General features: G+C 43.8%; 1 protein-coding gene across 1 annotated transcript in view; it reads right to left on the reverse strand.

The window, feature by feature from the left end:
• The window catches only part of LOC141139167 (uromodulin-like), a 135,634-nt gene that overhangs the window by 45,533 nt on the left and 62,472 nt on the right, over positions 1-27,629 (reverse strand). Inside the window, exons 5-9 of the mRNA XM_073625058.1 lie at positions 24,792-24,969; positions 19,205-19,342; positions 17,710-17,724; positions 12,775-13,566; positions 12,581-12,685 (exon numbers count right to left, since the gene is read on the reverse strand). Coding sequence (XP_073481159.1) covers positions 12,581-12,685; positions 12,775-13,566; positions 17,710-17,724; positions 19,205-19,342; positions 24,792-24,969 — 1,228 coding nt within the window. The remainder of the gene's footprint in view (positions 1-12,580; positions 12,686-12,774; positions 13,567-17,709; positions 17,725-19,204; positions 19,343-24,791; positions 24,970-27,629) is intronic.

The following is a 27,629-nucleotide window of genomic DNA, read 5'->3' on the forward strand; positions in this document are numbered from 1 at the left end:
CTGGCCTAACCTTTACCTGTTTATAAATGATGCTGTTGTGTAACCCCTTCCCACTGAAGGTATGCATATATGCGGCCTCACTTAAAGCTGCTTTTCAGTCATTTTTTTCAACTTTCCATCTATTAAATCCTCTGCCCTTGTTGTTTTAACTTTGGATAGTAAAACATTTTTTTCTGCCAGTAAATACCTTATACAGCCCACTTTCTGTTTCTTGTCTGGTCATTGGCCTAGGCTTATGACATCATGCACAGCTCTCTCTCTCTCAATCTCGTGAGAGTTTGCCAGGAAGGGAGGGGGTGGGGTGAGTCATAAGAGGGCCAATGAGAGCTGCAGAGCTGGAGGTGTGCCTCTGTGTGTCTGTGTAAATACAGGAAGTGAACAGGTAGCAGCTTCAACTGCCCACAGTTAAAATGGTTGCAGCCAGACTTAGTAAAGGGAAATTTCTGTAGTATATTTGGCAAGTACAGAATCACAGTATGTATAAAATAATATGCAAAGTGGTTGGAAGGAAGCTTCCATATGTCAAAGTTGCAAAATTGTGTTCAAGCATTAACATTTGTTTTACCCTTAGTCATGAAGGGGCTAACATACTTTACTTAGAATGCCTTTTATCTCAGAAGCTGTTGCCAGTATAAGTAAACAAACATTTTTTTCTAATGTCCCTGCCATTGACCAGGCTTACTCGTTAGACGTAGTGCTTTGAAAAAGGTTGGGCAGCCCATCCTACAATCGGTGACACAGAGGGGTTGATTTACTAAAGACAAATTGCCCATTTAACTTGGAAGTGCAGTTGCACTCTGCAAGGCAATTATCTCCAGAGCTTAGTGAATGCATACTTTCATTATCCAATCATGTTTTTTTTTTAATTCCTTTCACATAATTAGGCATTCTTTGTAAAATGAAGCTTCACCACATTCACCAAGCTCTAAAGAAAATTCCCTCGCAGAGTGCACTTACAAAGTGAACAGTCTATTTTCTTTTAGTAAATCAACCCTAGAGGGTCAACACAAATCCTAATGACATGGGTGTAGCATCAGGGGACGCAATTGCGACCCTGCTCCTAGCTCCCGCGCCCGTGTGGCTCCTTGCTGTCATTAGTATTAGTATGCCGCATTTCCCCCACAAAATCTCGGAGACAGAGTCCAGCTCCATTCTGCCTTATGTCCCATAGCCAAGCTCTGTACTCGAGTACTCAGCTTCCACTTTGCCTTCTCCCCAGTCCATATCCCTCCTCTCTCTCCGAGCCATGTGTGCATGGAGCAGAGTGGAGGACTGAGAGCAGCTCGGGTAGGGGAAGTGTGGCACTGTGCTGCTGTGTAGCTGACAACAGCGGTGAGCTCAGCTGCCGGTCACACTGAGCGAGGCAGAAGGAGGAGGAGAGCGCAGCCTGATAGCCAGGACAAGGCCATTCTAACTGAGGTAAAATGCCACTCTGCTCAGTCAGTCACTCAGTCACCCAACAAGTATACTCTGTACCCCACCATCCCTGGGATGTCCACTTATGTGGGAACACTTACAGCCTTTAACAGAGACTCTGTCCCCCACCTGCCAACACTAAGGCTCTGTTCCCATCTAGGCATCTTGTATCACAGCAAACCTTGTCGCTCAAAAGAAGCTCCTGGTCCTTTTTGAGAGACAAGCTTTGCGTGATGTGGTTTAAAAAATGAATGGCACCTGAACAAGTGTGGTACGATTTGTCAATTTTGAAGAGTTCTTTAGGATTGCCCGCCTAGATGTGAACAGAGCCTGACAGAAAAAGTAAAAAAAAATTCCTTACTACCTCCTTAGGGGCCCCAATGGGGCTGCAGGCTCCAGGGGCCCAAGATTTTATTTGTGTCAACTTGAGCAGCACCAGAAGAGGTGGGGCTGGGTGGGGGAATCTGGCATTACCAGCAGGGGCCATGTCATTACTAAGATGGTGGGGCGAGAGGGGAGGGGGCATGTGTCACTACAAGGAGGGGGGCACCTTTCATTACCTGGAGGTGAGGGACATCTGTCATTACTTGGAGGGTGAGGGCATATGTCTTACCAGGAGGGGGCAAACATCTGTTGATACCTTGGTGGGGGGAGGAATTTGGTTTGTTACAACTGGGGAAATTTATATCGGTGATTGTATCCCCATGTGGTTCCACATCTAAGAAGTCTTAACCAAAGAATAATTACCCCTGGGGTGGACTTTTAAGGCACTTGTATTGATATCAAGTATGTGAGAGTGTATATTGTTTTAGAAAGAAAATGTAATTTATTTGACATAGTATATTAAAATGCAACACATAAAGAATGGAATGCATACAAATCTATGTACAATGTCACCATGTTTTAAAACATAACCAACATGATCCTCCTTTATCCGACGCATTTCAGAGTGTCAGGGTCTCCCTCTTCAGGGGTGTTATGAGTAGGAAAATACTATATCTATAATATAATTGTAAGCAAAGTAAATATACAACAACAATCAAGGAGATATAGATATAAGCTAGATATACATATTGAAATATTTGAGCCAACTCACGTATGTTGTGGTGATATCATAGGTGAACATTCCATTAAGCTATATTATAATCAAAAAGAACATAAAGAGGACTGTGTCTCAGATTTTCCTGCTCAGATATCTAGCTTATATCTATATCTCAGTTATTGTTGTATTCTTACTTTGCTTACAACTATATTATAGATATATGATTTTCCTCCTCATAACACCCCTGAAGAAGGGGACACTGAAACTCTAACATGCGTCGGGTGAAGGAGGATCATGTTTGTTATGTTACTTGGGGGGACATATGTTATTACCAGGGGCGGGGCGTACAGGGTTGCCGACCAGCCATAAATTTACAGACAGTTTGTAAAAATTGGCCAATTTTTACCCTCTCCATAAATGTCTGGGAATGGCAACTGCTGCCCATAAAAAAAAAAAAAAAATATATATATATATATATATATATATATATATATATATATATATATACATATATGGCCACAGGCCGGATTTGCAACTGCGCATGCACAGCTCAAAAGGCAGACAAATGATGCTTAGGTTCAGGGCAGTCTGGGGCTGCCCTGGGACTCTGAGTTGTATGAGGATCAAAGACAAAGCCTACCCTTAGTGCCCTGCACCCAGCGAGCTGTTACGGAGGTCACTGTGGTCATCAGAGCTCCCCACATCAAAGTGCCCAGCTTTTCCCCTTAAATCAGTGACCCCAGAGTTCCCCTTTACATCAGAGTTGATGGGATTCCACCTTATGGTGCAAGGGGGAACTATGTTTAAATTGAACTGTTTCTACAAAATCTTTTGCATTTCCTTCTCAATATATCTCTGAAATAACTCTAGCCACTTAGAGCATCTTGTTGCATAATGGGAGCATATTGGTGCATGGTGGAAGCGGCGGGTGGTAGTGGGGAGCCCCAGGTCAACTTTTTCATCGTTGCCCACAAGCTTCAAGCTACAACTCTGCCTAATGATAACATAAAATTTTAAAAAACTAAATGATTTATCTGGAAGAAAATGAGTCTGAACCTTATCCATTTGCATGGTTCCAATTGTACTATTTTCAGACTTCTACCCATGGATCCTCAGCTGGATCCATGGGTCTTGTTTCCCCTCCCTATGTTTCTCTCAATTTCTGTTATCTGATTGTACTACTATGTGCTTTCTCTCTCTCCTTTTCACTTTCATGATCTCTTTCCTTTCTCTATAAGCTTCTTTTTCTTTTTTCAACTTTAGCCGGTAGTGGATGATAATAGACATAGTACATATCATTGGAGATATCATTGTTTTAATGTAATGATCAATGATAGTTGTTTGAACTAGGGTTGCACCAATACTAGGCATTTTCATGAGTATCGGTACTCGCGATAGTGCTCCGATACCCAGAAACGATACCGGAAGTGACGTCAGGTTTGCAGGGTGTAGGGAGGAACCCCCAAGGTAGATCATGTTACTACTGCCTATGTGGGCGGGATCTGTACTGCTCCACTCCCAGGGGGTGAATAGGAGAGGAGAGCCAGCGGGGACCGGAGCAGTAGACATCCCTTCAGCACAAGCAGCAGTGGTGAGATCATGCCCTGATCTGGGGGGGTAGCCATCCACCACCCTTGACACTTGCCGGCAGTCTCCTATGCCACATGGTACAAATCTTGAGCATAGCACTAAGAGCTCCTCCTCCCCATTCCATTCCCTTACAGCTACAATGTGCACAATGTATATCTAGCTACTGCAACTAAGTTGCCATTCCTACCATGGAATTTCACAGGTCAGAACTGCAGCTATATACTGTGGCTATATAATGTGCACATTGTAGCTGTAAGGGAATTGAATTTCAGCTCCAGTGTGTGCTGTGTGGGGAGCAGGAGTCCTGCCTGTGTTCAGGCTGTGTACAATGCAGGGATGGGAGACAGAGCTTTGCCTAGTTCACCTCCAGCAGTGATCCCTGTACTGTGCCCTCCTATCCCCCTTACTGTGCCTTCCTAACCCCCTTATTGTGCCCTCCTAACCCCCTGTACTGTGCCCTTTTGCCCCCCATACCGTGCCCTCCTGTCTGCCCTGTACTGTGCTCTCCTGCCTCCTGTGCTGTGCCCTTCCTGTGTTGTGTCCTCCTGCCCACCCTGTGTTGCCTCCTCCTTCCCTCCACCAGCTGTCACCTCTGCCCCCTTGTCTCTCAATTACCCTTCCATCCCCATCCTCTTCCCCCCCAGTGATCACAGCCTTTTCCATTCCAACTCTCCCACCTCACAATCCCTATTTTACCCCACCCTCAACTACTCTGCCCTCACTTACCCCTCTTCTCTCCCACACCACCCTGCCCTCACCCATCTCCATAACAAGCCCACCCCCCCCCCCTCACCTCCCAAACCACCCCTCTACCTACTCTTCCTAGGCAATAGATATTGGTAATAGGTATCGACGAGTACATGAAAAAAGTATTGGTACTCATACTCTGTGTTAAAAAATGGTATTGGTACATCCCTAGTTTGAACGGATGTTTTTGTGAATACATTTAGATCAACAATCAAATATCAACATGACAATCGATGGATTTTTAGATCGCTCCATATAATTGCATGAGATTGTGGATTTTTTTTATCCAGCGTCTATATCTATCACCAAGGTGTCATGACATTTTTGTACCATCTATTTTATGAATATTATCAAATTCCTTTCTTGTACTCACAAGAGTAACACCCTAACAGAACTATATCAGGACATTGTATGATTTTGTACCTATTATTATGTTTTTGTTTAGATGATTTTATGAACAATATCAGATACTGCTGCCTCCTGAAGAGGTAGAACCATGAAATGCATCGGGCCATAAGAAGTCAGTACTGCATGATATAGTTGTACTATGTGGTCATAAGTTGATTTTAATGTTTGTATCTTGATATCTTACAAGATTATGTACAATATATTTGAAATTGTTTTATGGATGTTGTCAATAATAAAGAAGTAGTATTTTAATGTAACATGGTGTGCCTCCATAGTTCCACGTGCTAGACTTCTTCTTCTTTTACCTTTTTATTTTGAAATTAAGTATAGAGATGTGTCAGTGAGTGTTTTTTTTTTTTTTTTTTTTAATGGATTAAGGCTCCATTTACACATAGGCATTTTGAATCTTGGGTGAAATCTCTGTGATTCTGCCTGCGATTTAAAATGTGCTGTCAAAATGTCAAATCGTACATTGGTGTGTTCAGATGTCATAAATTTCAATGGCACCTAAAACATGGTGCAATTCTGCCACAATCTTGATTTAACCTCCAGTCACTTTCTCTTAATTTCTTCCTGCTGAGATAGTCAGCCACTTGGTGCAGTTCTCCTTTTAGGTCTACTGCTGACAGGGAGAGTGCTGTTTAGGATTTCCTCTGCCAGGGACCATAGGGTTCCGCTCCTTGTTCCCAACTTGTTTGTTTACGTAGGCAACTACTGAAGAGTTGTCAAAACTGATCTGTAAGTGGCGACCCCTCAGTTGTTCCTGGAAGTACCTGAGTGCTAGCAGAACTGCCCTTAATTCTTTCCAATTCAAAGATCTCTTCATCTCCTCATTTTTCCACATTCCTTGTGTTATCCTGGGGCCTAAATGGGCTCCCCATCCTACTCCGCTTGCATCTGTAGTTACTATCTGGGTGGCTGGTAGGGTCCACATCTGTCCCTTGGTCAAATTCTCCGCTCTTCTCCCCCACCATAAAGACCTCTTTACTTGTGTTGGTATATGCACTTGAGTGTCTAGCGAGTCTTGTCTGTGATTCCATATTTTCAAGATAAATATTTATAGTGGTCGAAAATGTAATCCCTCCCATTGTATTGCCGGGATTGCCGAGGTTAGTAGTCCCAAAGCGGACATCGCCCATCATATTGTGTATGGCCGGTTGTTCTGTAACATCTTTGTTGCTTCTTGGATTTGTTTTACTTTTTCCTTGGGCAAAAACACTCTTTGTTGTTCTGAGTCTAGGATGTACCCCAAATACGTAATCTGCTGGGATGGAATCAGATTGGACTTCTCTATGTTTAGTAACCAAACTAGTTTTTGTAGAAAATCATGGGTGTACCTCAGATCCTTTGCTAGTTTTTCTGGGGTAGTTGCAAAGAGCAGTAGGTCGACTAGATAGGCGATGTCTGAAATGCCTCTGATTCGGATTGTCGCCGGGGGTTCCGCCATCACTTTTGTAAATATCCGAGGTGAGGAGAAAAGGCCGAATTGAAGAGCCTTGAACTGAAGGTGGAACGTCTCTTCCTTCATTTTTATTGCCAGTCTTAGGTATTTTTGGCAATTTTGATCAATATGGATGTGCAAATATGCATCCTTTAGGTCCAGGGAAGCCATGTAACAATTTGGGTGTAGTAGTTCGAGTCCATCCTGAACCATTTGTAGGTCACTGACCAGTTTAAAGGTTTGAAGTTTAGTATTGGTCTGAATTTTCCAAAGGGTTTTTGCACCATGTAGGAGTAGAAACCCTTGCCTACTTCTTCCTGTGGTACATAGTTTACCACCTTTTGTTCTATTAGTTCTCCTATGGCTTCCAATAGACCTTTGGCCTTTTCTCTGCTTTTTGGTAATTCCGTGGCATAAAACCTGTTTGGGGTGAAGTTGAAAATTCCAAACGATAACCCTGTCGCACAATTCTTGGTATGAATTGGCTTAATGATAAGTCCCCCAATTCCCCCCCCCCATCGTGACTAACCTGTCACTGCTTGTTACGGGCTTGTTCAGGAGGATGAAAAATTGTTCCTTCTTTGCCCCTCCCTCTCTGTCCCTAGGGTCTTTTTTGATTTTCGTCTCTGGGTGGTCCAAAGCGAGATCTTGCGTCCACTCTTGGTCTTTTCTTGCCTTGTTGTGACTGTCCCTAGGTCAGTTTACACTTCATCAGAAATGCTTTTTTCTTATCTGCCGTTCGATCCAGTACTTTTTCCAGCCCTGGCCAGAACAACAAGTCCCCTGTAAGTGGGATCCCACAGAGCTTGGCTTTAGAGGCATCATCCCCCTGTCAATTCTTTAACCACTGGGATCTTCTTGCAGAGTTTGATAAGGCCGAGGACCTTGCAGCCATCCGTACCGACTCCGCGAATGCATTTGCAATATAAGATTTGCTGTTTTGGTGTTCCTTCCTCAATGTAGGCCTGCATCTGTATTAGCCAGAATTCTACATTTCTGGCTACTACAGTTGCCGCCATATTTGGTTTAAGACTCCCCACCATAGAATCCCATGACTTGTTTAGGAGGGAGTCCATTTTTTTTGTCTGTTGCATCACAGAGCACCCCCATGTCTTCGAAGGCTAGGTCTGTATGTCTCGTGACTTGGGAGAATGCTGCGCCCAGCTTGGGGATCTTATGCCAAACTGACACCGGATCATCCGCAAATAGAAACCTTTTAAGGCTTTTGAAAAGAAGGGTTTCCTTTCCGGATCCTGCCTTTCCTTCTTTATTGCCTCCACTAAGACCTCATGGACTGGGAAATTTTTCCTTTCTTGTTCTCCCAGGCCCTGGTACATTTGGTCGTGTAATGAGAAGGTTTTTTCTTCTCTGATTGTATACTTAAGGTGATATAAATGGCCCCAGGAGGCTTTCTACTTCTTCCAGTGAAAGTTTATACCGGGATCCCTGGAATCTCTTTCCAGAGCTTCCCCTTCTGATTCCTGGGAGCTGGAGGCTGCACTGTCTGGCTCCTCCTCAGCCTCCTCTCTGGAGGCTTCTGGTGGGCCTGCACTCATGGAAGGTACTTGAGTTATTTAAAATGCTACATGCTGTAGTGTTAGAGGAGTTGTGTGAGGCTGCGGGATCTGAAAACCCGCAAACAACATTTTGAATGATTGAAAGGCATTGGAAAGTTCTTTAACTGAAGCTGCTAGCTCACTACCCTGTTTGGTGGAATGTTCCTGAACTACTGTATCAATACATTCCTGACATGGAGTTTTCCCCCTAGGAGTCCCTAAGTGTAGTTTTACAATTTACAATACATAAACAAAAGCAGGTATCAAAACACACTGTAATGCTATCCAACCTCCTCAGCCTCCAAAGTAGCTCGGTGTAAATGCATGCCACTGCACCCAGCTTAACCATCTCCTCCCTGCAGTGGCATCGCTAGGGGGTGGCTATTGGGGCTATAGCCCTGAATCTGGGGCCCATAGCCCCGAGTCTCTTGCTGTAGGGTCCCTGCCTAACCAGCGAGCCGCGGCTGTGGCAGGGGGCGGGCTGCATGAGAAGGGCGGACGAACAGAGATGACATAATCTCTCTCCGCCCTCTGCACATCAGTGCTCTTCACAGCCGGGTCTCTTCAATGATCTCATCTCTCACTGCCCGCCACACATTAGTGCTCTTCTGCCCTCACAGTGTGGGCCTCTTCAATGTTGGAAGTGCGGTGGGGAGCAGGAGGATGACATCATTTCTCACTGCCCGCCCCACATCACCACTCTCCTGCTCTCAATAAATGGACCAGTGTTGCCAGCTTGCCACCAATGCAGCAACATTGCACATTTGGTGGCACTGGCTAGCATGGCAAGTGACAATCCACATCAGTTGACAAGTGAAAATCCACATCTGGTGCCAGGTGACGTGGCAAATGACAACCCACATCTGGTGGCAGGTGATGTGGCAAGTGACAATGCGCATCAGGTGGCAGGTGACGTGGCAAGTGACAGTCTGCAAATGACGGCAGGTAATATGACAATCTGCAAATTGTGGCAAGTGATGTGGCAAATGACAATCCGCATCAGGTGGCAGGTGACGTGGCAAGTGACGGTCTGCAAATGGTGGCAGGTGATATGACAATCTGCAAATTGTGGCAAGTGACGTGGCAAATGACAATCCACATCAGGTGGCAGGTGACGTGGCAAGTGACAGTCTGCAAATGGTGGCAGGTGATGTGGCAATCTGCAAATGGTGGCAGGTGACGTGGCAAGTGACAATCCACATCTGGTGGCAGGTGACGTGGCAAGTGACAATCCACATCAGGTGGCAAGTGACAATCCACATCTGGTGCCAGGTGACAGTGGCAAGTGACTATCCTCATCTGGTGGCAGGCGACATGGCAAGTGAGAAGTGACAATGCGCATCAGGTGGCAGGTCACGTGGCAAGTGACAGTCTGCAAATGGCAGCAGGTGACATGACAATCTGCAAATTGTGGCAGGTGATGTGACAAATGACAATCCGCATCAGGTGGCAGGTGATGTGGCAAGTGACAAGTGACAATGCGCATCAGGTGGCAGGTGACGTGGCAAGTGACAGTCTGCAAATGGCGACAGGTGACATGACAATCTGCAAATTGTGGCAGGTGACGTGGCAAATGACAATCCGCATCAGGTGGTAGGTGACGTGGGAAGTGACAATCTGCAAATGGTGGCAGGTGATGTGGCAATCTGCAAATGGTGGCAGGTGACGTGGCAAGTGACAATCCACATCTGGTGGCAAGTGACGCGGCAAGTGACAATCCACATCAGGTGGCAAGTGACAATCCACATTTGGTGCCAGGTGACAGTGGCAAGTGACTATCCACATCTGGTGGCAGGCGACATGGCAAGTGACAATCCACATCTAGAGGCAGGTGACGGTGGCAAGTAACAAGCTGCATCTGGTGACAGGCGACGGTGGCAAGTGACATGCTGCATCTGGTGACAGGCGATAAGTGGCAAGTGACACGCAGCATCTGGTGACAGGCGACAGTGGCAAGTGACAGGCTGCATCTGGTGGCAGGAGATGTGGCAAGTGACACACCCAGGGCTCCCACTGATTCTGCATTATGGTGAGTTGAACCACTTCATTATATATTAGAATGTAACAATAGAAACAATGCGCTTCAATCACCCTGACACCATATCAACCATGGTGCCATGATGATTGAAGCGCTAACACCATCCATCGCCCGCAAAAAATTGCTTACCACTGGTGTGACCCCACACCCCCCCAGGCCTTCAAAAAGGTTGACCGCTGCTATGGGCTCTAGCCCCAGATCTTTTGCAGACCTAGCAACGCCCCTGCCTCCCTGCCCATTATGCAGGGGTGCAGCTTTTTTTGCATGTGGGCTTCCCTCCCCAGGGACCCCATGTTCCTTAACCCTGGCACCAATAGGGTACCCACCCCCCCTGGAGGGGGGGTGATGGGGTGGGTAATGTAGTAAGGGGGAGCTCCTACCTAGGTCCCCCTTACCTTGGTGTGGCTGGAGCTGGCTTCTGTTGGAGCAGTTTAGTTACCCTCTGCTTCCGACATCGTCCTCTGCCGCCAATGGAGCCTCTGCTCCACAGCAAGCGTGGGTCCTCTCCAGCCTCCGCCTAGCCCATTATCAGTGATCCGCTGCCAGAACCACGGGTCAATCGAAAGTATCCACCCCTTCCGCCAGACATGATGTCACCCGCCACCCAGCTGAATGCACCTATTGAGCCCAGAGCGGCTCTCCATGCTGTAGATGGCCACGGGGCTCAGAAATGCCTGTGGGGACCGGACCTCCTCTTACCACATTCGGTACAGAATTGGGGCTCCCCCTGCTTTCTCCTGCACTCAGAGCTGCAGAGGGTGGCGTTCAGGCAAGTAAGCCTTTCTTAGGCAAAAAAAAGTCCAAGGAGCTCTGTGCCCCTTTCAGGACATCCATCCTAAGCTTCCCTGGCTCGCTGGACTTGGCTCCATGCGATGTCTCCCCTCTGGAGGAAACACAAATAACTGAGGAGCCAGCAGGGGAAGAGGAAATGTAAAGATTGGCTGGCGCTGTGTTTCCTACAGAGGGGGGGAACCAAGGTCTCTCAGGTGGCTGTCCTGAAAGATGATTAAGGGAAACGGGAAACATTTTCTATTAATCCTATATATGCTTTTATCTACCATTGTCTGGAGTGTGGGCAAGCTCCTTCTCAGCCAGCACTCACAGCAGCAGGTGCAGGACTACACTTCCTTGCAGCCTGAGTGGCTCACATACACACCATGGGCCCAAAAAAGTCCCAGGACTTCTTTTGGGTGATACACGTCGCACAATTGCAGCGCAATTTGGTTTGTGTGTGTTTTTAGGTGCCACTGAAATGAATGACACCTGAACACGCTGATGTGTGATTTGAAATTTTAACAGCACGTTTCAAAACACCTATGTGTGAACGGAGCCTTAGTTCCTTTCTTGTACTCCTTGAAACTGGGGTTGCCACCTGTCCGAGATTCACCCTGACAGTTCGGGTTTGGAATCATGCGTCCGGGTTTCAGACTGCCTGAAACCCGGACACATTATTCAGACTGGACTATGGCTTCCCAGCAGGGTTGCTGGCTGGAGTTGTGTAAGCCGAGAGTGTGTGTTACATTCTCTTTCACACTGCCCAAAGCCAGCACTAACAATCCCCCCACATACAGATGGGAGAGGAGAGAGGGCTCGATTTGCTCCTCCTCCTCCCCCCTACCCCTCTGTGTCTGCCCACACTCCAATCCCCAGCGCTGTGCCTCAGAAAAGGAAAGTGGGGGTGGGAAATTTGAAAGCTAGCAGCCTCAGATACATCTGGATGAGAGGTGCTGACTGCCAAGGGGTGAGTGAGCTCACCATCCATCCCTATCTGTGACTGAAGTCCCCCCCTTCTCTCTCCTGCCTCTGAGTGAGTACACTAAGGTAAATAAGGGTTCTCAGAGCACCCCTTACATCAGAGTTCCCCTTTACACCAGAGGCCACAGTGTTCCCCCTTACATCAGAGTCCTCTCCATACATCAAAGTTCTCAGTGTTCCCCCTTAGATCAGGGTTCCCAGAGCATCCTTTATGTTAGAGTCCCCAGAGTTCTCCCTTACATCAGAGTCTGCAGAGTCCCCCCTTACAGTGAAAGGGAATTCTGCGAGTTCAGATGTAAAAGAGGAGCTCTGTAGATTCAGATATAAAAGGGGAACTCTGTGGACTCTGATGTAAAGGGGGACTTATGTTATTAACTTCATATGAGTAGGAATATTATTTAATAGTAAAATATATGTATAATTTATACTATAAAAAAAAAATTGCTGTGCACCGCTAAAGTGTTTGGGTTTGACTTGAAGAAAAGATGGCAACCCTACTTGAAACAGTGGTAAAGTTGAGTATACATGATATAGAAAAACTGATCTTTGTTTACCCAACAGATCACAAAATGCATATTCATACTTACCAGAAACTTTAAATTCATCTTTGCAGTCACAACCATATTTGCCATCAACAAAGGCACATACTTCAGTGTCTGCACAGGCACAAACATCAATGACAGAGGAGGGATCTGAAAAGAAGACCATGTGTTACAATGCTAGAGTGCAGTTTTAAAATGCTAGCTTTACATATATCACATTAGTACGACTTAGAATTTACCTGTACAGTAACCTAAATTGCAAGTGGGTGTTCCACTTAGTTTGTACACGTAGTAATTATCTGGACAAGATTTGATCTGCACTAATGTTGACCACATGCAGCAATTTCCACTCCAGGAAGCACAGGCCGTACGATTTACAATCCCATCATTGATTCGTGGATGTGATCCCTGGAGCCACATTGGAGCAGATGTGCCACACCTATATTCAGATACACAGTATTCTGGCATTTTGATGCCTCCCGCGCCTACAAAGCGGTACCATCCACTCTTGTCATAGTCACAGTTCCAATTATAAGCTTCATTTGAAGTGCTTCTCCATGATTGATCAAGGGTAGTGTAATTAAGACATGGATCATAGCAAGAATAGGAACCAAAGTATTTTAAACATTCCACACCAAAACCACAAACACCGAGGGCACACTCATCTACTTCACAAGAAAAGCCATTCCCAAAGTATCCAGGAGCGCATACACATGTATATGAGCCAATGGCATTGATGCATGTTGCATTTGGACTGCAGGCGTTTAGGTCAGAGTTAGCACACTCATCTATATCAATGCATCCCACTCCACTGTCATTGTAGTAGCCAGATGGACACAAACAGGTGTAAGAACCAAATGTGTTTATACAAGTGTAGTAACTACATTTATTTGACCAGGAATAGGTGCATTCATCAATATCAGAGCAGCTAAAGCCATCTCCTATAAATCCATCCTTGCAGGAACACTGAAGGTAGCCAAAAGAGTCGTCACAGGTAGCATTAGGGTCACATTTTGAGCAGTCTGATGTAGCTGATTAAGACAAAGATAAAAATAGATTAATATTATTTGATAAATAGTTCTCTGTTATTAAAAAAAACAAGTTTACAATAATATATAAAATATAATTTTTGCACAAATTATGAGTTTAGCCATTCTAAATCATTTTAATGGGGGTTATCAACTCAAATTTGTAAGTAGACATTTTTTCTGCCATAAGTGAGATTTGACATGTCAGATTTATCAGGTTAATATAGCCTTTCCCAACCAGAGTTCTGTGCCGCTGTAGGGTTCCTCGAAAGGTTGCTAGGTGTTCCCTGAGCAATGAGTAATTTTTCCTTCTCACATATGTAACCACTGAAACCAAGGATCTTTTTAGCTATCTTTAAGACGGGGATTCTTCTCACTTACCACCAATGTAAGGAGCATTCCTTCCACTGATCACCAATGTACAGAGTATTCCTGCCACGGATCACCAATGTAAGGAGAATTCCTACCACTGACCACAAATGTAAGGGGCATTCTTTCCACTGATCACCAATGTACAGTACAGAGTATTCCGGTCACTGATCACCAATGTAAGGGGTATTCCTCTCACTAAATAACAACATAAGGGACATTCTTCTCACTGATCACCAACATAATGAACAGTCTTCTCACTGGCCATCAATGTAAGGAACATTCTTTTCACTGATCACCAGTGTAAGGGACATTCTTCCCACTGACCACCAATGTAAGGGGAATTATTCTCAGTGACCACCAATGTAAGGAAAATTATTCTTATTGACCGCCAATATAAGGAAAATTCTTCTCACTGACCACCAGTATAAGGGACATTCTTCTCACTGACCACCAATGCAAGAAACATTTTTCTCACTAGCCACCTATGTGAGGGACATTCTTCTCCCTGACCACCAATGTAAGGAAAATTATTTTCACTGACCACCAATGTAAGGGGCATTCTTCTCACTGACCACCTTTGTAAGGTACATTCTTCTCACTGACCACCATTATAAGGGGCATTCTTCTCACTGACCAATAATGTAAGCAACATTCTTCTCACTGACCACCATTGTAAGGGGCATTCTTCTCACTGATCGCCATTGTAAGGAATATTCTTCTCACTGGCCACCAATGTAAGGGGCATTCTTCTCACTGGCCATCAATGTAAGGAACATTCTTCTCACTCACCACCCATGTAAGGAACATTCTTCTCACTGACCACCATTGTAAGGGGCATTCCTCTCACTGACCACCATTGTAAGGAACATTCTTCTCACTGACCACCAATGTAAGGAGCATTATTCTCACTGGTCATCAATGTAAGGAACATTCTTCTCATTGATCATCAATGTAAGGGACATTCTTCCCAATGACTACCAATGTAAGGGGAATTATTCTCACTGACTGCCAATGTAAGGGAAATTATTCTCATTGACCGCCAATGTAAGGAAAATTCTTCTCACTGACCACCAGTTTGAGGGACATTCTTCTCACTGACCACCAATGTAAGGAACATTCTTCCCACTGGCCACCTATGTGAGGGACATTCTTCTCACTGACCACTATTGTAAGGAAAATTCTTCTCACTGACCGCCAATGTAGGGGGCATTCTTCTCATTGTCCATCAATGTAAGGAACATTCTTCTCACTGATCACCAGTGTAAGCGACATTCTTCCCACTGACCACCAATGTAAGGGGAATTTTTCTCTCTGACCCCCAATGTAAGGAACATTCTTCTCACTAACCACCAATGTAAGGGACATTCTTCCCACTGACCACCAATGTAAGGGGAATTATTCTCACTGACCGCCAATGTAGGGAAAATTATTCTCATTGACCGCCAATGTAAGGAAAATTCTTCTCACTGACCACCAGTATAAGGGACATTCTTCTCACTTACCACCAATGCAAGGAACATTCTTCTCGCTGACCATTATTATAAGGGGCATTCTTCTCACTGACCACCAATGTAAGGGACATTCTTCTCACTGACAACCAATGTAAGGAACATTCTTCTCACTGACCATCACACTAATGTTTCATGAGATATTGATATAATAACAATTGGTAGAGGTTCCCTGAGACATGAACGTGTTTTTAAGGGTTTACCCATGTGAAAAAGGTTGAGAAAGGCTGGACTAATATCAGCAGGTTTTTCCACTGACAGATGAGTATCTAATACAATTTTTCTTCATTTGGAAGTTTGCCAAAATAGTCTTCACAGCTAGCATTAGGGTGACATTTCGAACAGTTTGAAGTAGCTGTTTGGGACATAAGGATTAAACAAATCAATGTTCTTTGATTAATGTTTCTTTGCATAAAGTGCATCAAGTTTGCAAAATTCTATACCATTAAACTTTTTGCAAAAAAATAGTATAGACATTTTAAGTAATTTGAAATGGGGATATTAGCCCAAATTTTCTATTAGTTGTGAGCAAATTCATCTGAGATTTATTTTACTAATACTCAGGTAGTTTATTCTACATTATTAGTTTTAGTTCTGGTTTTAGTTAACCAAACATTACCAAATTCTACATATAAGAATGTGGCTTAAGGACATAAGGATTATGTTGTATATTACTAGACATGTGCAATTCGTTTCATTCCTAATTCGTTTTTTAACGAATTTCAACAAATTCGTTAATTCGGAAATATCCAAATTAACGAAAACACAAATTTTTCCAAATATTCGTAAATTCGAATATTTGAACATTTGTAAATTCGTACGTTTGTAAATTCGTACGTTAGTACGTTCGTACGTTCGTACGTTCGTACATTCGTACATTAGTAAATTTGTGCATTCGTAAATGCGTACATTCGTAAATTCGTGCATTTGTACATTCGTAAATTCGTAAATTAGTAAATTTGTAAATTCGGAAATTCGGAAATCTGAAATAATAATTAACTAATAATAACGTAACTATTACTTACTATTAAATTATAGGTATTGTAATTTCCTTTCAAATTTGGCTGTTAGTGAACGTAACACATACAAATTTATCCGAAGTTACAAATTATCCAAAAAAACGAATGGCGTATCCAAACGCATGGAACGTAATGAATTAATAATAATAAATAACAATAATGATAATAAAAACTTTTTATTATTATTATTTATTATTAATTTTTTCCGTGCCATTTGTTTAGATGCAACATTCGTTATTTCGGATAATAATTTCGAAAAATAATTTAAAAGGAATTTACAATACCTATAATTTAAAGCGGGGGTCCACCTATCTATCGTTTTTTTTTTTTTAGTTCATTCACAAACTTTTCTTCTCAGCATTACATACTCACATATTGTGTGTAATATGTCCGCCTGTGTCAGATTTCGTCGGAAAGAATAACTTATATTATTCACTGCAGGCGGTTTCCATCTTCATTGTGGGCATTTGAAGCCCACAAGCATTTATTTCCTGGATGTGGTGAATGCTGTGCTCCCAGCATTCACCGCTCGTTCCCGCACATGCTCAGTGGCATCCTGGGAAGCCTGAGACTAGCTCCCAGGAGTCTGGGAGAGGCTAGAAACACGCCTACTCCCACGGGAGGAGAACCAGGAAGTGCAAAGAAGAATAGAAAAATAAAAGGTAATTACGGCGATTTAAATTTTTTTAAACGGCATGTCAGCATCTAGGCAAGGAAGAGAATACATACAGATATTGTTCAAAATTTGGGTGGAACTCCGCTTTAATAGTTAGTTACTATTTCAGATTTTCTAATTTTCGTGTTTTTGGATTTTCTAATTTCAAATTTACAAATCTCTGAATTTTCTAATTTTCAAATGTACGAATATACGAATCTTCTAATTTATGAATGTATGAATGCACGAATTTACGAATGTATTAATGTACAAATTTACGAATGTGCGAATGTACGAATGTACGAATTTCGATCATAACGAATGACCTGAAAAACGAAAAAAAAATAAATAAACAAATGAAACAAAAACTAACACATTTTTTTTGCAGTGCACATGTCTATATATTACGTGATTCAATAATTGTTCAGAATTAACTGCAATCAGCAGTCTATAGACCCATTGCTGACTGTGATTTTCCTATGAAATGAGTTTTACTTTTATTCATGAATGCAATGAGAGAGAAAGATCTTGGGTACCATTTACTAAAGAGCAGGATTACACAGTTGCAATATGTTCTATTTTTTTCACTTACTTGATATATTTGTTGCTGAAAAAGAGAACATATAAAATGAGTTATAATGCAATTCAGGAAATGAAAAATCAATAACTAAAACTTTATCAAACAAATGTAATGGAATGTTAGGTTGGTGATTGTGCTCTACACACTATGCTGTACATAGCCTGCGCAGAGAGCAGAGCTATGGGAGGGACCCAACAGGCCCCACCCATTACAAGCTGCCTGCAGAAAACTACAGGAGGGGGCGGAGACAAGACCAGTCACTCTGCACAAGGAGAGAGAGCAGAAGTGACCGGTCTGTAATATGTTGTATGTTTCTCAGTGGATTAATGCACAGTTCTGGGAGAAATAAAAAAAATAGATATGCTTCTAGTATTTACACAATAAACGTTTATCCCAGAGTTCAGCTTTAAGGGCTGTGATGAGATGTGATAGGGAGTGAAAGGAAATCTCTCCAACAGGAGAGATGATGCAATAGGAGTTTTAGTCACATCCAGCAAAAAATAACCTAATAGGAGGAAAATGCTATATATATACATACACACACACACACTGTATATATGACCAATTTTGGATGTGCCCTTTTTTTAGTGCAGAGCACTGCATGTAAGGTGCACTGTGGTGTGTCACAGTAAGTTTCCTGCTAGGTAACAGTGCATTTGGGTGCGATTGAAAATGAATGGCACTACAACGCATTGCGTTATACATTTGCCTTAATGCACTAAATATGAGACATGAACCTTTTTATAAAACAGAGCATCACAATGCATGTAATGTGTGTTGTAGTGTGTTGCAGTGCTGCTGTGTTGCCTGCTACATCAGGGCTGCCATTAGAAATAATGGGGCCCCATACGGCCTATACAACCACCTCCTTCCAGGAATCCTCCTTCTTAGCCTCCTTTTCCCAGCACAGATACCCTTTAACACTTCCTCCCTGGATCCCTCCCTGGATCCACCCATCAGACCTCAAAGGGAATGGCAGTTCAGAGAGAGAGGAAGTCCTCCCGTAGAATGTGTCATGTGACTGGAGCCAAGGTGGAGAAGCAAGAGAAGTAAGAGAAGCCTCCCTCAGCTCTGAACTACTGCTGACAGATGGGTAGAAGTTGCACTGCAGTGCTAATGAAGTTGGCACTGTAGCCCTGCAGAAAACAAAAAAAATGTCAAACAGTTGCCCTCTGGACTCGGGCACCCCGCAAATGATGTAGGGCATGTTCCCCAGGTAACCGGCTCTACTGATGCCCATGTGCTGCACTAAGGTCACCAACAGCACATGGGGCAGGGGCCCTGGCTCCCTTGCTGTCACAATGGGACCCGATACAGGAGTACTGCCTGTACTTCCCTATCAGCTGCCCTGCTCTGCAATGACAATGTATTGGGGGTGCATTGCATGTTACACATGGTAAAACATGAGTTTTACCATGCATTGCCATGGCACAGAAGTATGAATGAACTCACTTCTCTGTACAATATGTTAGATTTGTACAATAAAATAAAAACACATCGTGTATACCAATGGATCCTTCCACTCGAACAGAATATCTGCCAGTTCCCTCAACTGCAATGGTCCAGTTTCCTAAGGCAGGGTCTTTTACAATGTACATGCCACCCCAACTCTCGTTCACAGCTTTCTTAATATCTTCTTTAGAAGCTGCCAAAGGAAAGAAGTAAAATGTGTCAGTATACTACAAATTTACAATGCAAATCTACAAGTTCTTCTATAAATTGACAATTGTTCAATTAGAGTTCAATAAAGTATGAGACATTTTGGCATCCAAAGGCCTTTATTCAGCATTAGTGACTGTTTGCACATATAACATATGGCAGTTAGCAGGTTATTATATGATTGGAATTACTTAATCTTGAGGAAAAATACTACAATATCACCAACAGCATTCAATCAGGTATTAGCTTGCCTTCTCTAGGTTGAACAGGGAAAATGAAATATCACATCTGACAATTTGCTATACTGTAGACTACACTGCAATTCTTTGTTTTAGGCGTTATGCACACAAGAGCTTGGGGCCATAAAATTTAAAATATTAATTTATTTCTCCTCCTGGAAACCACATGGGATGAATACACCCACCAATAAAAATCAACAGCTGTACACAGTGTGATAGGGCTGCATCATGTCATGGTGTCAGAAGAGTCAACGTAATTACCGATGCAGGTCGAATGGCTCCAGAAAGTCTATTCTGAGCAAGGAGAACTGGCTTTGGTAAATCCTGTTAATGGGTCCTGGAGCCCAGAGACTCTGCATAGTCTTGGGTGGGATGAAGCCTCCAACTGAGTAAAGTTCAGAGCTCTGCCTAGGAGAAAGTAAGCTCAGCCCAGGAGTCCGGGTATAGGTCAGTAAAACTGGGAGCAACTAGAGCTAATGCATGTGTGCACAAGAGCCTGTCTGGGTGATCAGACAAGGACCTGAGGTGGAGAGCCAGAGCACCAGTGCTGCGAAAGAAAGTCAGAGGGGCAGAAGCTAAAAATGTCTGTTTTGTGGCATTGATAGTGGAATAACCCCTCTGAGGGATAACCTGATGTAAGGAACTTTCTGTTAATAACCATGGGCAGAAGAATGAATGAATGTTGGTAAATGTACTGCATCCATAAAAGGTCTACCCTTGACCTTAATCTTTACAACATGCATACACTCACACTTGCGTAAACATGTGCATGCATACAAACATAAATCCCTAGGTGCATGCTCGAGTTTACTCAAGGACCATGTGTACAGTGGTTGATTTCAATAGACAGCTCTTGGCAGAACCTGTGGCTGCCAGGCCAGGTTATATTGCAAATTGTACATTGTGCCACCCATGGATCTATGTGCAAGAGGCCCTATTTTTAAAAAGATCACAGTACTGAGTATTGTGACAAATGGACAGTCTGTCCCTGTGTAAAGATGTAGATATTGCCTGTTTCAGTGGGGAACTGGTCTCTGATCAGGTGTGAAACTTATTGGTGACAGGTAGGTGTTGTCCACAACAGAGAGTGTTCTTTATTCAGCCATGGCTCCTATTTGGGGAGTGCTTGCCTTGTCTACACAGGTTGATCAGAGGCAAAAAAACTAAAATTGTCCAGTGTAAAAAAACACCCTAGGCTACTTAAAGTGTAAGTTCACCTTTACAGAAAAATCTGTAAGGTGAACTTACACAGGTCCCCCTCCTCACCCCCCCCTGGTCCCGCTGACCTGGACTACCGCAATCTCTGGTTCTAAGCCCTGGTATATCCGTGTCAGGTGTCCAGGGCTTAGAAATGCTCTCTGCACCCATGCGGCATCTTCATAGCTGACAGGATGGGCTATGCGGCTGTTGATTGGTCGCCGCCACCCATGTGATGGCGCTGACCAATTAGAATGCTCCAAAATGTCCCCCTGACGAGGCCGGATATCCAAAAAAATCCCAAATTTAAAAAAACTAATTTCTTCATCAGTTTAAGCCAATATGTATTCTTCTACATATTTTTGGTAAAAAAAATTGCAATAAGCGTATATTGATTGGTTTGCGCAAAATTAATAACGTCTACAAAATAGGGGATACATTTATGGCATTTTTATTATTATTTTTTTACTAGTAATGGCAGTGATCTGCGATTTTTAGCGGGACTGTAACATTGCGGCGGACAGATCGGACACTTTTGACACTTTTTTTGGGACCATTGACATTTATACAGCGATCAGAGCTATCAAAATGCACCAATTACTGTGTAAATGTCACTGGCAGGGGTTAACACTAGGGGGACGTTTAAGGGGTTAACTGTGTTTCCTGGGAGGTGTTTCCAACTGTGGGAGGATTGCACTTACTGGAGAAGAAAAGAGATCGCCGTTCCTAATCACTAGGAACGGCAGATCTGTCTCTCCTTCCCTGTCAGAATCGGGATCTGTCTGTTTACATTGCAGATCCCATTCTGGCGCTCTTTCCCACGATCGCGGGTGACTGACAGATTATCGGGGCAGCCAGCCACATGCAACAGGTCCCCTGTCATGCAGCAGGCATGCTCGCGCCTGCTATGGCTCTTAAAGGAGCCAATGTACACCTACGGCGATTTGCGGGAATGAGCCGACCTGCCACAGTATAATGACGGCGGCTGGTCGGCAAGTGGTTAATAAAGGATTTGTCATAAACTGTGTTTTTTTTTCTTATTGACACTTTTGTTGATGAATGAGTAGGGGTACAATGTTCCCCTACTCATTCACGTGGAGGGGGGTGGGATCTGGGGGCCCACATTTTAAAGGGGGGCTTCCAGATTCCAATAAGCCCCCCACCCACAGACCCCCACAACCACAGCCCAGGGTTGTTGAGAAGTGACCCTAGGTTCTTTGGGGTGGGGGCACCTTCCATGTTGAGGGCATATGGCCTGATATGGTTCAGGAGGGGGGGCACTCGCCCTCCCTTTTCCTGACCTTCTGGGCTGCATGCTCGGATAAGGGTTTGGTAAGGATTTGGGGGGGTCCCCATGCAGTGATTCTTAAGGTATTTTTTAAAATAAAACAAGCATGTTTTACTTACCTGCTCTATGCAATGGGTTTGCACAGAGCAGCCCCAATCCTCCTCTTCTCAGGGGTGCCCCCCCGCCGAATGCCCCTGTAGCAAGCCGCTTACTCTCGCTCCTCTAAGTACTCTCTGTGTGCCCATTAACACGAAAAGTGTGGCTCAGTCCTACCCCCTGCTCCCTCCTCACTGGCTGTGATTGACAACAGTGGGAGCCAATGGCTCCTGCTTCTGTCTCCGAGCCAATGAAGGTGGAGAGAGCCAGAAGAACCACTGCTCTTGTGCATATCGCTGGATCAAGATTGGGCTCAGGTAAGTATTAGGTGGGCTGGCGAGGAGCTGCTCTCAGAAGGTGTTTTTCCTTTATGAAAGCATGAATTTCATGCTAAATGTATAAAATAAATGACAGCTGCACACAAACAATATATGGATACAAGATACACGTGACAATACTCAAAACAAGTGTGCTATCTCGTTAAATATAATAATCAAGCAATCCACATATGCATAGATGGAAAAGAGACTTTATTTCACTTGGCGGACTTGGTGGACTTTATTAGATCTTTTCTTCATCTATGCATATGTGGATTGCTTGATTGTTATATTTAAAGAGATAGCGTACATTTTTATGTTGAGTATTGTTACCTTCATGCATAGGATGTGTTAAGGTAAAAAAACCTTCAGCCTTTAGAACCACTTTAGCACTGACTGAGGGAACATGGAAAAAAACAGGGAAGGTCTAGCTAGGACTATATAGCATTAAAGGTTTTGGTAACCCACATGTCTTACTTTATATAATCTGCTCGGTCTTCTGAGGATATGTCCCCCTGTGTGTGTGTGTTGTATATAAAAAAAGCTGTATCTGTACCTTATTTGTGAGTGCTGATCAGCGGTCACGTGACACTCCACATCTCTCCTCTCCCCCTCTGACAGATGCAGCGGGCGGCGCCGAGATTCCCCTGCTGACATCAGTCTGGAGGTGAGGAGGAGAGCAGGAGAGAGCCGGCGTGTCACGTGACCGCTGATCAGCGCTCACAAATAAGGTATATACAGATTTTCTTCAATACAACACACACACAGGGGGATATGTCCTTAGAAGAAAGAACAGATTATTTAAAATAAGACATGTTATTACAGCAGCAGGAGGGGGAGGAGGGGTGGGCCCTGACACAGGGTCCAACAGTCAGGGAGGGAGGAGGACAGGGGAGAGACAGCAGGGCTGCGGATGATGGAGGCACGTAATCTGACCATGGTGTCAGGGCTCAGCAGCCATGATACATCATGGTCAGTTTACATAGGGGAGGGGAGAAACTGGCAGGATCAGACAGGTTTTTTAGGTGTTACAGGGGGCCAAATGACACAGCACAAGCACTGTGCTGTATAAAATGCTTTAAAGGAGCAGGATCCTTTTTTTTTTTTGTTTTTTTAGGGGGGGGATTAACAAACGCAGATTTCAGTAAAAACCTGACATTGGTTTTAAGTCTTTCCTCACTCTATCTGAAAGAGTTTTAGCTGGACAAACACTTTAATTATAAACACATACTAGTAATTGATTATATGTAACAATAAAAAAAAAAACAGTAGTTTGTCAATAATAGAGACCTCCACCATAGTGACCAGTCTTATTTACCGTATTTATCGGCGTATAACACACACTTTTTTCCCCTTAAAATCAGGGGAAAATCGTGGGTGCATGTTATACGCCGATCCCCCGCCGATTGTGAGCCTTTTTCGGCTTTCGGCGGCTCTCGGCGGCTTTCGGACACTTTCGGCAATTCTCGGTGGCTTTTGTGAGCCGTCAAAAGCCGCCGAAAGCCGCCGAGAGCGGCCGAGACACGCCAAGAATGGCCGGGAGCGGCTGAAAGCCGCCGAGATCGGCCGCGCCATTTTTAAACAGCAGTAGTCTGCAAATGACACAGGGGCAAGGCTGCAGATGGACACTGACAAGGCTACAGATGGACACTGACAAGGCTACACTGACACTGACAAGGCTACAGATGGACACTGACAAGGCTACACTGACACTGACAAGGCTACAGATGGACACTGACAAGGCTGCAGATGGACACTGACAAGGCTGCAGATGGACACTGACAAGGCTACAGATGGACACTGACAAGGCTACAGATGGACACTGACAAGGCTACACTGACACTGACAAGGCTACAGATAGACACTGACAAGGCTGCAGATGGACACTGACAAGGCTGCAGATGGACACTGACAAGGCTGCAGATGGACACTGACAAGGCTGCAGATGGACACTGACAAGGCTGCAATGATGGACAAGGCTTCAGATGGACACTGACAAGGCTGCATTGATGGGCATTTAAATGTAAGTTTTTTTCCTTAAACTTCCCTCCTAAAAAACTTTTTCCTTAAAATTCCCTCCAAAACTTGGGGTGCGTGTTATACGCCGATAAATACAGTAATCTTTATTTTTCAGGAAATGAAACATGGAATCTGATTGGACAAAATGGCCAAATACCATGCTTTTGCGGATAAGGCATTTTTCTATTTTTTTTTTCTTTTTTTAACAAAAGAGGCCTGTATACTGTATACTGTATATACATATAAATAAATAAATAAATCATAAAATTATAATCTTACTATCAGGTCCTGTTATTTCAAGCGAAGAGATAGTTCCATCTGTGGTCACTAGTAAAGAAGTGAAATTATCAGACACTGGAAAACTATCGGAATGACTTTCGCCTTCATAATCTTTGGTGAACAGCTGTTTGGAACTGTTCGCCGGCAGTGACAGTGTGAAATCCAAGTAATTAAACACCTATAAAACAAAAAAAAAATATCATTGGTAGTGACAAACCCAAAACCCTGAGGTTATATATAAATGCTAGGGACTTAGCCCAATAAAAAAGGATTAGCCCATTAACCACTTGCTTACTGGGCACCTAAACCCTCCTGCTGCCCAGACCAATTTTCAGCTTTTAGCACTGTCACACTTTAAATGAAAATTGTACAGTCATAGAACACTGTACCCAAATTAAATTTCTATATATTTTTTTCCACAAATAGAGCTTTCTTTTGGTGGTATTTGATCAACTCTAGGTTTTTTATTTTTTGTTAAAAAAACAAAAAAAAAAGAATTAAAAAAAAAAAAAAAAATACAAAACCGTTTTATATTTTGTTAATAAATTTTGCAAACAGGTAATTTTTTTCCTTCATTGATGTACGCTGATGAGGCTACACTGATGGCCACTGATAGGCTGCACTGATGGCCACCGATAGGCTGCATTGATGGGCACTGATAAGGCGACACTGATGGGAACTGATAAGGCGGCACTGATGGGCACTAATAGGTGGTACTGGTGGGCACTGATAGGTGGCATTGGTGGGCACTGAGAGGTGGCACTGATGGGTGGCACTGATGGGTGGCACTGATGGGCGGCACTGAAAGGCATTGATAGGTGGCACTGAAGGGCACTAATAGGTGGCACTGATAGATGGCACTGATGGCTGGCAGTGATGGGCATTGATGGGTGGCAGTGATGGGCACTGATCGGCACTGGTAGGTGACACTGATAGGCAGCACTGCTAGGTGGCACTGATGAGGCACCACTGGTGGGCATTGATAGGTGGCACTGGCTGCTGGCACTTATGTACTGGTGGGCACTGATTGATGGGCACTGTGGGCACTCATCGTGGCACTGGCAGGCGGTACTAGTGGGCACATATGAGGCATGTCAGCGTGAGAAGAAAAAAAAACAATTACCGATCTTCTGTTTACATCACGTGATCACCTGTCATTATCTGACAGCTTATCATGTGGTAGGGGGTCGGGATCGACCCCTTACTCCGATCTGTGTTCACCCGAGTCTCATTGACTTGGGTGATCACAGCGCATGCCGCGCATGCCCTTCAGGGTGGCGTGGCGAGCATGCAAAGGGGAGAACGTCTATTGATGGCCTCCCAGCAAAGCAGACCCGCTCTGTAGCCGTCATTCAGCTATAGCACGGATCTGAAGGGGTTAAAAGGAACATTAAAAAAAAAAAACTTTGTTTCAAAATTCATCTTCATTATTGAGATTTCCCCATTATACAATTTCTACCACCAGATGTGCTCAGTCTAATGACCAGCATCATTCAATCCACTTCCTCTGAGCCCAAGCCACCTTGGGCCAACCCCCAGCCTGTGACTGGACAGTGAAAGGTGATGAGCTCATCTCTTTGTCACTCTGCTCTCCTTTTATTAGCATGCTTTTGTTAGAATTGATTGGCTTCCTTAACCTGATGCGGACCACCCCACGCACATTTACAGCTGCTGGGCAGCCGCTTTGTGCAGAATTACATACAGGCATGTGATTCTGCACTTCTGGGTCTGGGGCGTGCATGTGCGCCGCCGGCGGCCCACTCCCGCTGTGATTGGACACAACAGGAGCTAATCAGCGGGTCCAGCATACAAGATGTCTGCCGGGACCCGATGATCATTCAAGACACAAGCAGAATGACGATATGCCTATGTAAACAGGCTGATCGCCATTCTATGACAAGGGAAGGCAGTGATCTTGTGTTTCTGCTAAGCAGAAACATGGATCTCTGCCTTCCCACAGTACAAGCACCTCCCCCACACAGTTATAAAGCACTCCCTAGAAACTCATTTAAACCTTTGATAGCCCCTGATGTTAACCCCTTCCCTGCCAGTGTCATTAGTACAGTGACAGTGCATATTTTTTTAGCACTGATCACTGTATTAGTGTCACTGGTCCCCAAAAGTATCAAAAGTGTCAGTTAGTGTCCCGCTATAAGTCACTGATCACCGCCATTACTAGTGAAAAAAAAATATATCCCATAGTTTGTAGTCGCTATAACTTTAGCGCAAACCAATCAATATACTCTTCTTGGGATTTGTTTTCACCAAAAATATGTAGCAGAATATATATTGGCCTAAATTGATGAAGACTTTTTTTTACATTTTTTTACTGGGCATGTTTTATAGCAGAAGGTAAAAAATATTGTTTTTTTTTTTTTTCAAAATTGTCACTCTTTTTTTGTTTATAGTGCAAAAAATAAAAACTGCAGAGGTGATCAAATACCACCAAAAGAAAGCTCTCTTTGTGGGAAAAAAAAGGACATCAGTTTTATTTGGGTACAGTTGGTGTCAGTTAAATAACCCAGTGCGGTATTGCAAAAAATGGCCTGGTCATGAAGGGGTGGTAAACCTTTCGGAGGTGAAGTGGTTAAAGTGTAACTTCACACTAAGGTCCCTTTCACACAAATGAACTGTTCAGCCTCCTAGATTGTAGGCTCTAATGAGCAGGGCCCTCTGATTCCTCCTGTACTGAATTGTATTGTAATTGTACTGTCTGCCCTAAAGTTGTAAAGTGCTACGTAAACTGTTGGTGCTATAAAAATCTTGTATAATAATAATAATTTTTCATCTGTTGACATATGAAAACCGGATGTAAACGGAATAATGACAGACTTAAAA

The sequence above is a fragment of the Aquarana catesbeiana genome, linkage group LG04, assembly GCF_042186555.1.
Source record: "Aquarana catesbeiana isolate 2022-GZ linkage group LG04, ASM4218655v1, whole genome shotgun sequence".
Lineage (NCBI taxonomy): Eukaryota > Metazoa > Chordata > Amphibia > Anura > Ranidae > Aquarana > Aquarana catesbeiana.